We start from the raw sequence: 15,703 nt of genomic DNA on the forward strand, positions 1-15,703 counted from the left end.
ATAATCACGGATCGATCCCTCACAATCGATCCTCAATCCCACACTCGTGGGCACCTGAACAGGATAGTGGTAACTTCACCACACCTTAGTGCATCTGCATGTCCTGTGAAACAAGCAATTACGCTGGTTTAAATACTGTTGTGCTGAACACCAGCTGTCCATCAAGTAGCTCCTCCCTTCTCTCTCTGTAGGAACTCAGAAGCTGGCAGTGTCCTTGCAGAAATTCCAAACAAACTGTGAGCAGTTTTCATCCCCTCTCTCAAGTTGTTTGTGCTGTACAGCTGCACGTTCTCGCTCTTTTTAAAAGCACAGTCCGTAATGAATAACTCAGGATATCGTCACATTATTATTTTTTTCAGTCTTTTGTATTTGCAGAGATTGTTGTCTTCTGCTCAATGGTTGCTTGTCCGTCCTGTTGGGTGTGGTCTTTCCTGGAGTTATTGGGTTTGTCCGCAATTAAAAGAATCTCAAGATAACATATATGTCCTTTGATAATAAATTAACCATGAATTTTGAACTTTGAACTTTGAAACACTAAGTTATCTAGAAGGTTAAAAAGTAGAGTTGTTAGTAAGTCCACTAAAATCCAACCTGTAATGAAAATGTTAATGTGCACGTTCCTGTAATCAACTTTGACCCATTCCCTCACGTGCTCTTAGACAGCAAAGAATATATTTGTTTCCGCTCTTATTAATCGGTCCCAAAATATGCACCTTCCCGTCAATATTGCAGTGTATAATTTGACTCAAATTGGAGTTCAAAGATTGTTTGGGGGCAACAGATGTGCCGAAACCCTCAGGATAAAGAGCGTCTGCATGTACTTATGTGTTGAAGGGAATGTGGGCGTGTGTTTTCCCAAGGGCAGAGCTGATGTAGTGTCTCTTTAAGAAGGTTCTGCGTCTCAGCTGATGAAGCGTGGGTCGTGTTGTGACAGACACTTTGGCAGGCAAAACACTCACCGGCTGAGACAAAGCATGTGGAGTAGAAAGAACCGATTACTGATCCTCCTGCTTCTTTCGACGGCCTTCACGGTCGATCTGTTCTTCAATATCCTACCCAAGTTGCAGCAGCGGCGGCGGCTCAGCCGCAGCCAGTGTCCGTGCGCCGAGCTGCGGGGCACAAGCCTAAGCCCGGCCAACAGCAGCAGCGGAGCCCGGGCACGTTGGCAGCTCAGCCCAACTCACTCCAAACTCCGCCAACTCTTCTCGCACCCCTTATACCGTGTGCAGTCCCTGAGCCGGGGGCTAAGCGACTTACTCTTGGAAAGAGACGCCGCCGTCAAGTTCTACGAGCGCAAAGCTAAACGGGCGAACAGGTAAGCTGTGGGAAACGCGGTGGCCGGAGACGGCGAGAAACTAAAGATAAAGAAAGTCGGCGACTTCTGAATCCGCCAGCCGCTTCTGCTGACGACTAGTTGAGTATAGGTGCTGAGCTACGCTGAACTGTATGAATAATGCGTTTTAATGCAAGTGCGCCAAGATATGTTTTTTGTATTAGTTTAAAGCTTGGAGAATGCCATTCAGAAAAAAAAGCAATCCCCGCTCTCATTCAACGAGAGTGAGACAAACCCTCTGAGAACTTAAACTGTCCTCGGGGGTGAACATAACGCAACTTCAAGGGTGACCCAGCGAGTACGGACAACACTGGTATTAATACAGCTCGCGATCCCGCTTTATATCAATAGCCCCGGTGGCCAGCTTGTATAGGCTATTCTGTTGAGCCACAAACGTTCAAGATTCTGAATGGACTCGGCAAGTCAGACAGCATCTATGAAGGGAAGTAGGCTGTCGAACTATCAGGACGAGACCCTTCATCTCGGTTGGCCAGATGACTCCGGATGAAGGATCTCGACCCGAAGTGTCGACTGTCCATTTCCTTCCACAGAACGCGCTGAGGATCTCCGGCGGATGGTTGCTCTCAGATTCCGGCATCTGCAGCCTCTTGTGCGTCCATCCTGTTGAGCCGGCGGGATTCTGATTTCTCCTCATGGATGCCGAGCCGATGATAGACGACGAGGCTCGCGCGAAAGTAAAGCCACTGTCCCACGGGGTCACAGCAGGTAGGTTACGGGTGTCCCGGAGAGAACCGGTTCCAGCGAAATAATTGGTGTAAGGCCATCCGTGTAGTTGATTTAAGAAGTGGTCGATTTGTTTTTAAATATGAGAGGCATAGTGAAGATAATCTGTCAGAATCTTGTTTCCTCCATGTAGAAATGTCAAATACTAGAAGAAATTCGGAATCAAAAATCGTCAGGTTTATTGTCATTGATATAAGTGGTGAAAATTGTTGCTTTGAGGGAGCAGCACAGTGCGGGTATAACAAATTACTGTAAGCTACAATAAAATAAATAAAAAGTAGTGCAAAAGTGATGTAAAATAATTGAAGGTAGGAGGAGAAATGTTTAAGTTCCCATAGAGAGTGCCCAAGTGTCTGAAAGGGGCTTGTGGTGGAAGCAGATAGGATTGTGGCGTCTAAGGAGCCCTTAGATGGACGCACTAGACACAGGGGATGCAGGCATATGGAGCACATGCAGGCAGAAGAGATTTAGTTAAATTTGGCACTCTATTTTGCACAGACACCTGGAACTGAAGGGCTTATTCCTGTGTTGTACTGCTCTATGATCTGTCATAGACTTGAGGGGCTGAATGGCCTTGTATGTTGTCATGAAAAGATGTTTGCCCATAAGCTGAGGTATGACATATGCTGGGACACAAAACCTCAATAGTTTAGATGGGGGTGGCTTTTGAAACCTGCCTATAGGAGCTCCAGGCTGAGATCGTCATAACTGCTTCATTGGCCCATAACACAGAGAAGGCTTCCTTTCTTCCAGTGTTCAACTGACTTCTTTGACACCTCAATCTATATACCATGTCAGTGACAATTAAAAACTGGCCAATGCAGAAAGGCCGGTGCTGAAGAACCCCTATTTTTCAAGGAAACCATCTTAATCATTTTTACAACGCATTTGGCTGAATTTACAAGTAAAACAGGATCCGTAGATCTCCCTAAAGCGTGTGTGGGTGGAAATGATTAATGACACCTAGTTTCTTTTCCCAAGCATGATAGATTGGATGATAAACTGAGCAAACCCACCCAGTTAGTCATAAGTTCAAATACTTTGTACACAATGCACTTTCGGAAGTCACTAGACCAGTTTAAAGCACAATAGCACTGCAAGCTGGAGTTTATTAATTGAGATACAGTGTGGAGTAGGCCTTCTGTGCTACCCAGCAATTTTCCCAATTTAATGCTAGCATAAACACAGGACAATTTACAATGACCAACTAACCAACTAACTGGTATGTCTTTGGACTGTGGGAGGAAACCGGAGCACCCGGAGGAAACCCACATGGTCGCGGGGAGAACATACAAAGTCCTTACAGGCAGTGGCGGGAATTGAACCCAGGTCATCTATACTGTAAGGCGCTGTGCTAACCATGACATTACCGTGTCATCCTTTGAAAGGAAGGCATCGGTTAATTCAATTATTTCACCTTTGGCTTATTCCACTATAAAAAAAATACAGTTTAATTTAACAGAGTAACACACACAAAATGCTAGAGGAACTCGGCTGGTCAGGCAGCATCTGTGGAGTGGAGTAAACAGGCAACATTTCAGGCTGAGAGCCTTCATCAGGATTTAACAGAGTTGAATCCTTAATTGTCTACAAATTTACAAATTTATGAAACACTAAGTAGTCACTGTTCATAGTACACGACAGAATATGTTTATTACATGCACTCCAGAGTGTCTCATGGTACTTCCATAGAACTCTGCGCAAGGCAGGACGAACCCTTTCAGCCCACAGTATCTGTGCTGATCATGATTCCAATTTTTAAAGATTTGAAGATTTTAGAGATTAGCTTTATGTGCCACGTGTACGTTGAAACATCGAAATATACAGTGAAATGTGACTTCTGCATCAATCAAATCAGCAAGGATGGTTCTGGGGCAGACTGCAATTGTTGCCACACTTCCGATGCCAACATACCATGCCCACAACTCACTAATCCTAATCCTAATCAGACATCTTTCGAACGTTGGAGGAAACCAGAGCACCCGGAGAAAACCCACATGGCCAAAGGGAGAATGTACAAACTCCTTACAGCAGCAGTAGGAATCGAACCCTGCTACTCATGCCATCCACAGTAATTTAAAGCCATCCCATCCGCCCACACATAGTCCATATCCACCCGTTCCCTGTCTACTCTTGTGCCAATCTAAATGTCTCTTAAATGCTGCCATTGTCTCTTATCTAAAAGAGACAGCATGATATGAATTATATTCAGTAGTGATGATGCATGGATATTTTGTCTGGTTTTCACCACCTTGATCTGCAATTAGGAGAGAAGGTGTATCTACGGCCTTCCCCCATCGGACCTACTAAACTGAGACTCGGTGTATCCTTTGACCCCCTACAGTGCCAGCCTGCAGTGTGAGTTCATGGACAGTTTCTAGCACTGGGAGACTGGAACATTTGAGTAGATATAAGGGTGCTTTTCACCGAGCTGAAGGGGCCCCTCCAACAGCTGGTATTTATTTCATTCTGAACCTTATTGCTTGCAGTCCAGTACTGTACAATTACTCAGGGTAGACCTGCACAAATGCCACTCAGTCTCTTGATGTCCCTCCTTTGCAAATGCACTTACCAGGAGGAGATTCCACCAAATGCTGTGACTGCAAATCTGGTCCAGTATAACAGAATAGAATTCACCCTGCAGTTTGAGAGGAAGATGTTAAAACCAGATGTATTAATATTACAGTGGAGTAAAGGAAATTTCAGAGGCGTGAGAGAGGAGCTGGCCAAACGTGATTGGAAGCGGACACAACCAAGGATGACAGCAGAACAGCAATGGCTAGTGTTTCTGGGGGAGCTCTGGAAGACGCAGGGAAATGACATCACGAAGATGAATAAGTCTTCTAAAGGGGGGATGAGGCAACCGTGGCACAAAACAAAATTCAAGGACAGCATAAAAACAGAAAAGAAGCCACATAATATTGTAAAAAATTAGTGGGAGGTTAGAGGATTTAAAAGCTTTTAGACTTCAACAGAAGGCAACTAAAAAAAGCCATAAAGAGAAATAAGATGAAATATGAAGGTAAGCCTGCCAAAAATATAAAGCAGGATACGAAAAGTTTTTTCAGATATATAAAAAGTAAAAGAGAAATGAGAGTGGATATTGGACCACTGGAGAACGATATGGGTGAAGTAGTCATGGGGGACAAAGAAATGGCAAACTTAATAAGTATTTTGCAACAGTCTTCATTGTGAAAGACACAAAGCGAATGTTGGAAATTCGAGAGTGTTGGAGGCAGAGTGTCGCGGCTATTACTAAGGACAAGGTGCTTGGCAAGCTGAGAAATCTGAAGGTAGGGAAGTCGCATGGACCAGATGGATCCAGGGTTCTGAAAGAGGTAGCTGAAGAGATTGTGGAGGCATTAGTAATGATTTTTAAGAATCACCAGATTCTGGAATGGTTCCAGAGGGATTGAAAATTGCATATGTTGCTCCACTCTTTAAGAAAGGAGGGAGACAGAGGAAAGGAAATTATAGGCTGATTTCAGCGGCGAGAAAGATGTTGGAGTCTGTTATTAAGGATGAAGTTTCAAGATACTTGGAAGCACATGGGCCAAAGTCAGCATCGTTTTCTAAAAGGAGCTTTTTCTGACTGGCTGCCAGAGACTAGTGGTGTTCTGCAGGGGTCACTGTTCAGACTGCTTCTTTTCACATTATATGTCAATGATTTGAGTGAAGGATTTGATGACTTTGTGGCCAAATTTTCAGACTATATGAAGATTGGTGTAGGGGCAAGTAGTGTTGAGGAAACAGGGAAGCTGCAGAAGGACTTTGAAAGATTGAGGTAATAAAAAAGAAGCAGCAGATGGAATATAGCGCATGGTCATGCACTTTGGCAGAAGGAATAAAGGCATGAACTATTATCTAAATAGCACGAAAATTCAAAACTCAGAAGTGTAAAGGGAGTCCCATTGCAGGATTCCCTAAAGGTTAACTTGCAGGTTGAATCGGTGATAAGGAAGGCAAATGCAATGTTGACTTTCATTTCAAGAGGATTAGAATAAAAAAAGTGAAGATGTAATGCTGAGGCTTTATAAGGCATTGGTCAGAGTGCACTTCAAGGTTCAAAGTTCAAACTAAATTTATTATCAAAGTACATATATGTCACCAGATACAACCCTGAGATTCATTTTCTTGAAGTATTGTGAGCAGTTTTCGGCCCCTTACCTAAGAAAAGTTGTGGTGGCATTGGAGAGGGTCCAAAGGAGGTTCTCAAGAATGCTCCCAAGAATTAAAGTGTTAACAGATGAGGAGCGTTGGATGGCTCTGGGCCTCTACCTGATAGTGTTTAGTAGAATGATCGAGGATCTCACTGAAACCTGTCAAATACTGATTGAAAGGTCTAGTTAGAGTGGATTGGAGAGTATGTTTCCTATAGTACGGGAGTCTGAGACCAAAGGACACAGCCTCAGAATTGAGAGACGTCCATTTAGAACAGACTTGAGAAAAATTTCTTCAGCCGGATGGTGAAGAACCTGTGGAATTCATTGCCACAGACAGCTGTGCAGGCCAAGTCGTTGGGCATATTTAAGGCGGAGGTTGATAGATTCTTGATTAATCGGGGTGCCAAAGGTCACCCTCCTCTAAGCTCAGGGGTGACCAGACAAGCAGAGAGAAGGATACAAGGATGCATGCAGTTTTCCTAAAAAATAGCAAAAGCCCACCACTGACTCTTGGGAATAACCATTCAAAGTGCAGAAGGAGCGTTCAGGACGGGGTTGAGGACCAAGTGCCCATGCAATCGCTGTACACTGAAGTCCTGCATAAGGAGCAGAAGTAGTGGATTCACTCCTCCGCAACCACTCACCTGCCCCACCAGGCACCTTTGGCCTCATTTGTAGAGGAGTCTGAGTTCCCAAATTAGTCACATCAATGGTCTGCCCAAGAAGAAATAATACAGAAAGAAGAAATACATAATACTGGCATAAGACCAGCCCCATCCTTATCAACACCAGGGAGAGATAAAATCTCAATACATAGTGACGCCTGATGTTTTCAGACAGAGGGCCTATGCCTATCTTGAGTCAATCACACAGAAAGATAGTCACCAAGGTAAAGACCACATTGAATTCCTAATCTGGAGATTTATCTGTCACATCTCTGATTCTTTTTCAATCTTTGGATAAAGTGGACTTTCCATCAGATAAACCACTAGCACGGTGCAGGAGTTAGGATATCATATTGTTTTGAACATTAAGGTACAATCATCAGTGTAGGTGATCTTCAGAGTCTCAACAATTAACTCCCTGTGTGTTTGAGTGGATGGATGTAATCTCCCTGCTGCAGGTTATAGCATACGTGAATCAAATCCATTTCAATGCTCTTATCCTCTCTTTGTGATGTTGGAGGAATAAGAAAGCAGCATGCTAATACCATCCTTGGAAAGAGAAACGTGTAATTTGTTGTATATTAAAGAAGATTGTTGAGCGGGTTATTTTAAGATTGCAAGCTATTTCACATGCTGGAAAATATCTTTCTTTTCCCTCACAAGCTCCTGTTGAGGGCAATACTCATCTCATTTGAAATATTGCATATTGATAAATGGAACTGAATCACTCACGTAAAAATGCATTCTCTACTTTCTTAATTAGAGTGAATATTTTAACAACAGTGAAATTAATAGAAATGTTACTTTGTTACAATCAAAACTTTGTGTGTAATTCTTCAACTATATTCAGGAACAATAGACAAAAAAATAACCTTTCACTCATAAAATTGTCACTTATTCCTCAATTGCCAATCCGACTAACAACTCAGCAAGCAAAATTCATTAATCTTCCCAGTTTTTAAACACAAAATTAACCCTGATTTGGTACCTTTTTCTTTGTTCAACTCAAGAGCCTGACTATTTCCCCATCGGTATCTCCAATCAGAAGTCATTGTTTATGATCGACAGCAGTAAATACTGACTAGAAGTTAACTGAGATCATCTACAGAGCATCTCAAAGCTGAAGACATTATTGCATATGTGTTTTGTAAGCAATTACAGGTTAAAACAAACTGTAGCCAAAATTTGTTTTATTATACCCTTGAGCTGAAGTATTTTTAAACCAGGAAGCATTTTTACCTTCTCCACCCAAGCCTGTATTCTTGTAATGACAAATGCAGGCTTTGTTCTGATGTCCAATTCATCTCATACGAACAATTGGCCACTCATGCCTTTCGAACCATTTTTTTTTAGTGAGGATTTTTCACAAGTGGTGTTTCTTCCATCAACAATATCCTTTCATCTGAAGGAATTGTAAGAGGTTCAAATGACAATATAAATTGTTGGACTGAAGTTTTAGAGGCAGATGATAATTATTTAGCACCTTTCCTAACCTCAGGTGATCCCCAAGCAATTTACAGTAAGTTTTTAGACAACAGTCACTGTTGTAACTTAAGCAGATTTTCAGTTAATTTTCTAACTCTCTGGGCCAATACTTAACCCACAACTGACAGCTGAGACAGATTATCTGGTTGTATAGCAATCAGTGGAATAAGAAGTTCTTGGTTTCCTTTGACCATGAAATGCTATTTATTGTTATGGTCAATTTGTATTGTTTCCAAAACAAAATAGGAACAGTGTGCTCATCCTTTATGATCTCTGCTGCTCTCTGAATCTTCATCTTTGTGCTCAGCGGATTCACAGCCCTTTGTCACTTCCACCAAACACCTCCCAGCCTCTTGCATCATTCCCATTCTCCCCCACCTCCCATCACCTGCTATAACAACAGTCACCTGGATCCACCTAACACCAGCCAGCTCCAGCTCCAACCCTCCCCACGCCCTCCTCTTCATATTCACTCGCTCTCCCATATTCATTTCCATTCCTGGTTAAGGTTTTCAATCCAAAACATCGACTGTCCTTTTCCCTCCACAGATGCTGTATGACCTGCTGGGTTAGACCGTAAGACATAGGAGCAGAATTCTGGCATCTCCCCCCTTCATTTCCGGTCCTGAAGAAGGGTCTCAGTCTGAAAAGTCGATGATTTGTTTGTTTCCATGGATGCTGCCTGACTTGCTGAGTTCCTCCTGCATTTTGTGTGTTGCTTTTAATCATATTATGATCACTGCCTCCTAAGGCTTCCTTTACCTTAAGCTCCCTAATCAAATCTGGTTTGTTACACAGCATTCAATCCAGAATTGCTTTCCCATTGTGGGCTCAACTACAAGCTGCTCTAAATAAAACATCTCGGAGGCATTCTACAAATTCCCTCTTTTAGGATCCAACGCCAATTTTCCCAATTTCCCGGCACATTGAAATCTCCCATGACTATTGCAATATTGCCCTTTTTACATCTTTTCTATCTCCTGTTGTAATTTGTATCCCACCCACATCCTGGGCCTATAATGCCCATCAGGGTTGTTTTACCCTTGCAGCTCCTTAACTCTGCCCACAAGGATTCTACATCTTTGACCCTGTATTACACCTTTCTAAGGATTTGATTTTACTTTTTACGAATAGAGCCACTTACCTACCTGCCTGTCGTTTCAATACACCTTAGGTGTTAAGTTCCTAATTACGATCTTTTTGCCACCATGACTTAGTGATACCTGCCAATCTCTCATTGCACTACAGGATCATCTTCTTTATGCTGTATAAGACCTTCAGTCTTACATTCATCACCCTTTTCAACCTTGACACCCTTCAATTCAGCACACAGCTGCAATTTTGCCCTATCATCTACTTGTCCTTCTTCGCAGTCTCATTACACACTACATCAATTTGTATAACAACTGCCCCATTCCTCAGCTCTATCACTCTGATTCCCATCCCCCTGCCAAATTAATTTGATCTCTCCCCAACAGATCTAGCAAACCTGCCCACAAAGATATTGGTTCCCCCTCGGGTTCAGGTGTAACCTGCCCTTTGTATCCAGGTCCTACATTCCTCAGAAGAGATCCCACGATCCAGAAATCTGAAATCCTGCCCCCTCAACCAATTCCTCAGCCACGCATTCATCTGCCAAATCATCCTATTGTTACTCTCACTGGCATTTGGCACTGAAAGCAATCCAGAAATTACTACCTTGGAGGTCCTGCTTTTCAGCTTTCTACCTGACTCCCTATATTTTCTCTTCAAGGCCTCCTCCCCTCTTCTACCCATATCGTTAGTACCTCTACTTACCACAACCTCTGGCTGCTCCCCCTCCCCTTCCCCCTTAAGGATGCTGTGGACCCGATCTGAGACATCCCTGACCCTGGCACCTGGTAGGCAACATGCCATTGGGGTGTCTCTATCACATCCACAGAATTTCCTGTCTGCTCCTCTAACTATGAAATCCCCTATAGCTACTGCAGTCTTCTTCACCACCACCCCCTTCCCTTCTGAGCCATAAAACTAGACTCACTTGCTGCAGGTTCCGCCTGGTAGGTTAGTGCCACCCCCCCCCAACAGTATCCAAAGCAGGATACTTATGATTGAGGGGAATGGCCACATACATACTCTGAACTTGCTGCCTATTCCCTTTACCTCTCCTGAGAGTCACCCAGGTGTCTCCCTCCTGCAAGTTAGAGGTGACTACATCCCTGTAGTTCCTATCTATCACCGCCTCATTCTCCCATCTGAACCTAAGGTCACTGAGCTGCTGCTCTAATTCCTTAACGAATTCTTTAAGGAGCTAAAGGTCAATAGACTTCATGAAGATGTATTTCTCATCTCAGACTAAGAAAATATCAATAATCCTGGACCCATTCTCACCACACTAGCTACAGTGCCTATATAAACTGAGGTGTAAGCGGAGAGGCCGTTGTTGGAGTGGATAGTGTTAGAGTGGTCAGACTTTGCATCAACAGGCATTGGCGAGATCAGACGGAGAATCTAAGTAAGACGATTTTTTCCCCTTTCTTTGTCTAGTAGTGCATACAGTGCCTATAAAAAGTTTTCAGCCCCCTTGGAAGTTTTCATGTTTTATTATCCTACAAAATTGAATCACAATGGATTTAATTTGGATTTTTTTGACTCCAATCAACAGAAAAAGATTCTTTCGTGTCAAAGTGAAAATAGATCTCTACAAAGTGATCTAAATTAATTACAAATATAAAACACAAAATAATTGATCGCATAAGTATTCAACATTCCCCCCCCCCTTTAATATAACACATCAAGTCATCACTGGTGCAGCCAATTGGTTTTTAGAAGTCACATAATAAGTTAAATGGAGATCTGTTTTTGGAGACCTGTGTGAAATCAAGGTGCTTCAATTGATCGTAGTAAAAATACAGCTGTATCTGGAATATCCAACTGCTGCTGAGTTAGTATCCTGGGAAAAAGTGCTCAATGATGACAAAAGAACACTCCAAGCAACTCAGAGAAAAGATTGTTGAAAAGCACAAGTCAGAAGATGGAAACAAGAAGATTTCGAAGTCTCTGAAATTCCTTTGGAGTACAGTTAAGTCAATCATCAGGAAATGGAAAGAATATGGCACAGCTGTAAATCTGCCTAGAGCAGGCTGTCTTCAAAGACTAAGTGATCGTGCAAGAAGGGGACTAGTGAGGGAGACCACCAAGAGACCTATGACATCTCTGGAGGAGTTACAAGCTTCAGTGGCTGTGCATACAACAACTGTTGCCCAGGTGCTTCACCAGTCGCAGCTTTACGGGAGTGTGGCAAAGAGAAAGCCACTGCTGAAAAAAACTCACATGAAATCTTGGCAAGAGTTTGCTAGAAGGCATGTGGGAAACTCTGAAGTCAGCTGGAAGAAGGTTCCATTGAGCATTTTGGCCAACAGACTAAATTAGATTAGATTAGATTAGACTAGATTCAACTTTATTGTCATTGTGCCGAATACAGATACAAAGCCAATGAAATGCAGTTAGCATCTAACCAGAAATGCAAAGAATAGTGTAATTTACAAAATAACTGCGAGTTACAAAACAACTAAGAGTTGAAATGCTATGTTTGGTGCAAGCCAAACACCGCAGATCATCAAAAACACACCACCCTACTGTGAAGCATGGTGGTGGCTGCAGCAGGCCCTGGAAGGCTTGTGAAGGTAGAGGGTAAAACAAATGCAGCAAAATACAGGGAAACACTGGAGGAAAACCTGATGCAGTCTGCAAGAGAACTGCAACTTGGGAGAACCCTACGCAAGAACTTGCGTTGCTGCGACACGCTCCTCTCCCAAAATGTAACCATGCTTTGCGGCAACGCAGAACGCAACAGCTGTGATTGGTCCGCTTGGTAGCATCGCAAGTCATCCTACGCTGCAATAGCTTCCCATTGGGCGACTGAAGGGCAGGGAAGGAACTCTGGCTGCAATGCTTTCCATAAAGCTCTACAGACCTCCAAAATTATGGAGGACACATTTCGCATGAAAAAAGACGCTCGCGTCTTGTATACCCGGAGACTACCATGACTGTGAAGCCTTGCGTGGGCAGGTGAGTGCGCATGTGTGGCGTGCGCGAATTGCTGAGCAACGCAGACACACCAACGCACAAGTATAAATGCTCACAACGTGTGTAGGCCACTTGCGTAGATTACGGCGTCCAGTTTACACAGAAGTATAAACCAGGCTTTACTTTGAGTCTCCATCTGTTCTCGCCAATGCCTGTTGAGGCAAAGCCTGACCACTATAACACTGCCCCCTCCAACAATGGCCTTTCCGTTTACACTCTGTTTCTTTTTATTGGCCTTTGCCAAATGCCTAAGAGACCATTGTGATTGCAGCCTGCCAAAAAGTCCTGAAAGGCCCCGAACTCTTTTTAAACCTAACGCCACCTCAGGTAAAAAAGTAACTGCTCACAATGATTGCCACCCACTGAAAATTCTGTGTACTCAGAATAAGGCTGTGTACTCAGCCCCCTGCTGTACTCACTGTACTCCCATGATTGTGTAGCCAAGTTTCCATCGAACTCAATATATAAGTTTGCTGATGACACCACAATTGTAGGCCGTATCTCGGGTAATGATGAGTTTGAGTACAGAGAGGAAATTAAGAACCTGGTGGCATGGTGCAAAGACCTATCCCTCACCTTCAGCAAGATGAAGGAATTGGTTGTTGACTTTAGAAGGAGTAGTGGACCACATGACTCCATTTACATCGGTGGTGCACAAGTGGAACAGGTCAAAAGCTTTAAGTTCTTGGGGGTCAATGACCTGACTTGGTCCAGCCAAGCAGAATCCACTGCCAAGAAGGCCCACCAGTGCCTTTACTTCCTGAGAAAGCTAAAGAAATTTGGCCTGCCCCCTAAAACACTCACTAATTTTTATAGATGCACTGTAGAAAGCATTCTTCTAGGGTGCATCACAACCTGGTATGGAAGTTGTCCTGTCCAAGACCGGAAGAAGCTGCAGAAGATCGTGAACACAGCCCAGCACATCACACAAACCAATCTTCCGTCCTTGGACTCACTTTACACCGCACGCTGTCAGAGCAGTGCTGCCAGGATAATCAAGGACACGACCCACCCAGCCAACATACTTTTTGTCCCTCTTCCCTCCGGGAGAAGGCTCAGGAGCTTGAAGACTCGTACGGCCAGATTTAGGAACAGCTTCTTTCCAACTGTGATAAGACTGCTGAACGGACCTTGACCCGGATCTGGGCCGTACCCTCCAAATATCCGGACCTGCCTCTTGGTTTTTTTCGCACTACCTTACTTTCCCTTTTCTATTTTCTACTTATGATTTACAATTTAAAATTTTTAATATTTACTATCGATTTGTACTCCAGGAAACGCGAAGCGCAGAGTCAAATATCGCTGTGATGATTACACGTTCTAGTATCAATTGTTTGGTGACAATAAAGTATAAGGTAAAATTCCCTAAAGGCCCAAGCTCTTTTTAAAACTAGCAGCATCTCAGCCAAACAACTGACTGCTTGTGAAGATTGCAGCCCACTGGAAAGTCCCAAAAGTAGATGGATTCCTCAGATTTCCAGCATCTGCAGTCTCTTGTGTCTCCAGTCAGTACAATTGTTTTCTTCGATGCAACCCCCCCCCCCCATCTCCTCCACCCTTACTACCAACAAGCGCCTGAATCTCATGGGTTTCTTTGTTGCTAAGTTTGAAGAGATCTCATTCGGTTTCTCTGGCACTTCAACTCCAGGGCACCCCCTTCCACTGCCCACCATATCAAATGTCCACCCTCCACCTTGACTCTATCTGTCTTCCTTATGCCCTCCTAAAGTTCATTACATCCTTGACAGACACACCCTCAAGCTTTATCACCATAACCTGATGACCACCGAGCATTCCATCCTGGTCCCTATGTTTGCTGATGTTGTTACTCGCACCTCTCCTCTGACTGTCTCCTTTAAATCATGCTGTCTTCAAATTGCTCTTCAAAGGTTTAGCCCACCAAACCTTTTTCCATCCTTGAGCCATTCTACATTGCAAATTACATGTTATCTTGTAGCAAAAATAGTTAGGGCTCTATATTATTAAAGGCTTAACTCATTGTACTGCATTAATCATGGGTGCACGATGATTCTGAGTAGAAAACATACAATGCATCTCCCAGGAGCATGCATTCTGAGCATATAATAAACTATTGGTTGGAGTTTTCAGTGCAAGTATGAAACAAAGACGAAGCTTGGTGGCAATAGTCAACTGAGTAAAATTCCACCTCACATGAGCAATGCAAATGCTGATTTTAACTCTTAAACAAATGAACACATGCCTCTAGCAACTGGGTGTGACAAGTATGTGAAGGATGGTTGCAACGTGATGAACTGAGGCTGGGGGGTCAGCAAGGTGACTTGGGCCTCATGAAAGGTTAGGCCTCATGAAAAGTTAGGCCTGAGGCTAAGCTGAGATTCAAAGGATTTCTCACAGCCATGCATCACGAAGAGAAGGTCAGTACATCTTGTTGTGGATAGGAAGAGGAGGTTGGATCACTTCAACAATGGGGGAAGTATCTGAGTCATAGACTAACATTCTTGACAAGATTTTCAAATGTTTCAGACATAACTCAAGCCAAGAGCATGTCATCAAATGCAAAGTTATGAGTTCCAAGCAAAAGTGGGAAGAAGGCGAGGTGTTGATAATTTCTTGGCAATGCTCAGAAATCAGCCAAAGCATATAAGTTCAAGAAAATGGGTGGAAGTTAGTAGATCAAATCATTTGGGGCTCAGCACATCCAGGCATGCAGAAAGCTTTGATGGGGACAGATTATGTCATGGCCAAGAAAGCTCACAAAAGCTCAAGAAATTCATCATGTCTCCATTGAACTGAACTAATTTTTTTTTGCAGGTTTTAAATTTTTACTTTTAATGAAGGAATGACACAATACAGAATATATAATGGATTATATTTTCCTCCATTTTGCTTTAATATCATACCCCCAAAACAAACTTCCCCCCACCCGACCTCCCTGAACATACCATGGCAGCTAATATATTTACAACACAACAATTCACAAATACAAGTACGGACATTTCACAACCATACCCCCACACTACTTCAAGACGACGGCTCACACATATCTGCAACATGTCAGATGATCCAAAATACACTCATATTTACAATTCATCAACCACCCTGTGAGGTAAATTATAAGCGTGTTAAATGAGAGGCAACTTCCCAAATACAGTCAAATGCCCTCAACTAGTAGGTAATTCCTTAAGACTCCCAAAATATGATAAGAAAGGTCCCCATTTCGAATAGAACTTTTTCACAGACCCCCTCAAAGTGAATTTAATCTT

At 43.2% G+C, this 15,703-nt stretch overlaps 1 protein-coding gene across 5 annotated transcripts in view; it reads left to right on the forward strand.

Annotated features, from left to right (window-relative positions):
* The first annotated feature begins 885 nt into the window (after window positions 1-885).
* The window catches only part of fam20a (FAM20A golgi associated secretory pathway pseudokinase), a 97,304-nt gene continuing 82,486 nt past the window's right edge, over window positions 886-15,703 (forward strand). For 3 of the 5 annotated variants that reach the window (XR_011883074.1, XR_011883075.1, XM_072242570.1), the window contains exon 1: window positions 887-1,315. Coding sequence is in view for 3 of the 5 variants with exons in the window: in XM_072242570.1 (XP_072098671.1) it covers window positions 909-1,315 (407 nt within the window). In the remaining 2 variants the exon portion in view is untranslated. Of the gene's footprint in view, window positions 1,316-15,703 lie in introns of all 5 variants that reach the window. The other 2 variants (XM_072242571.1, XM_072242572.1) reach the window with 1 other exon arrangement.

Source organism: Mobula birostris, chromosome 24, assembly GCF_030028105.1.
Source record: "Mobula birostris isolate sMobBir1 chromosome 24, sMobBir1.hap1, whole genome shotgun sequence".
In the NCBI taxonomy this organism is placed as follows: Eukaryota; Metazoa; Chordata; class Chondrichthyes; order Myliobatiformes; family Myliobatidae; genus Mobula; species Mobula birostris.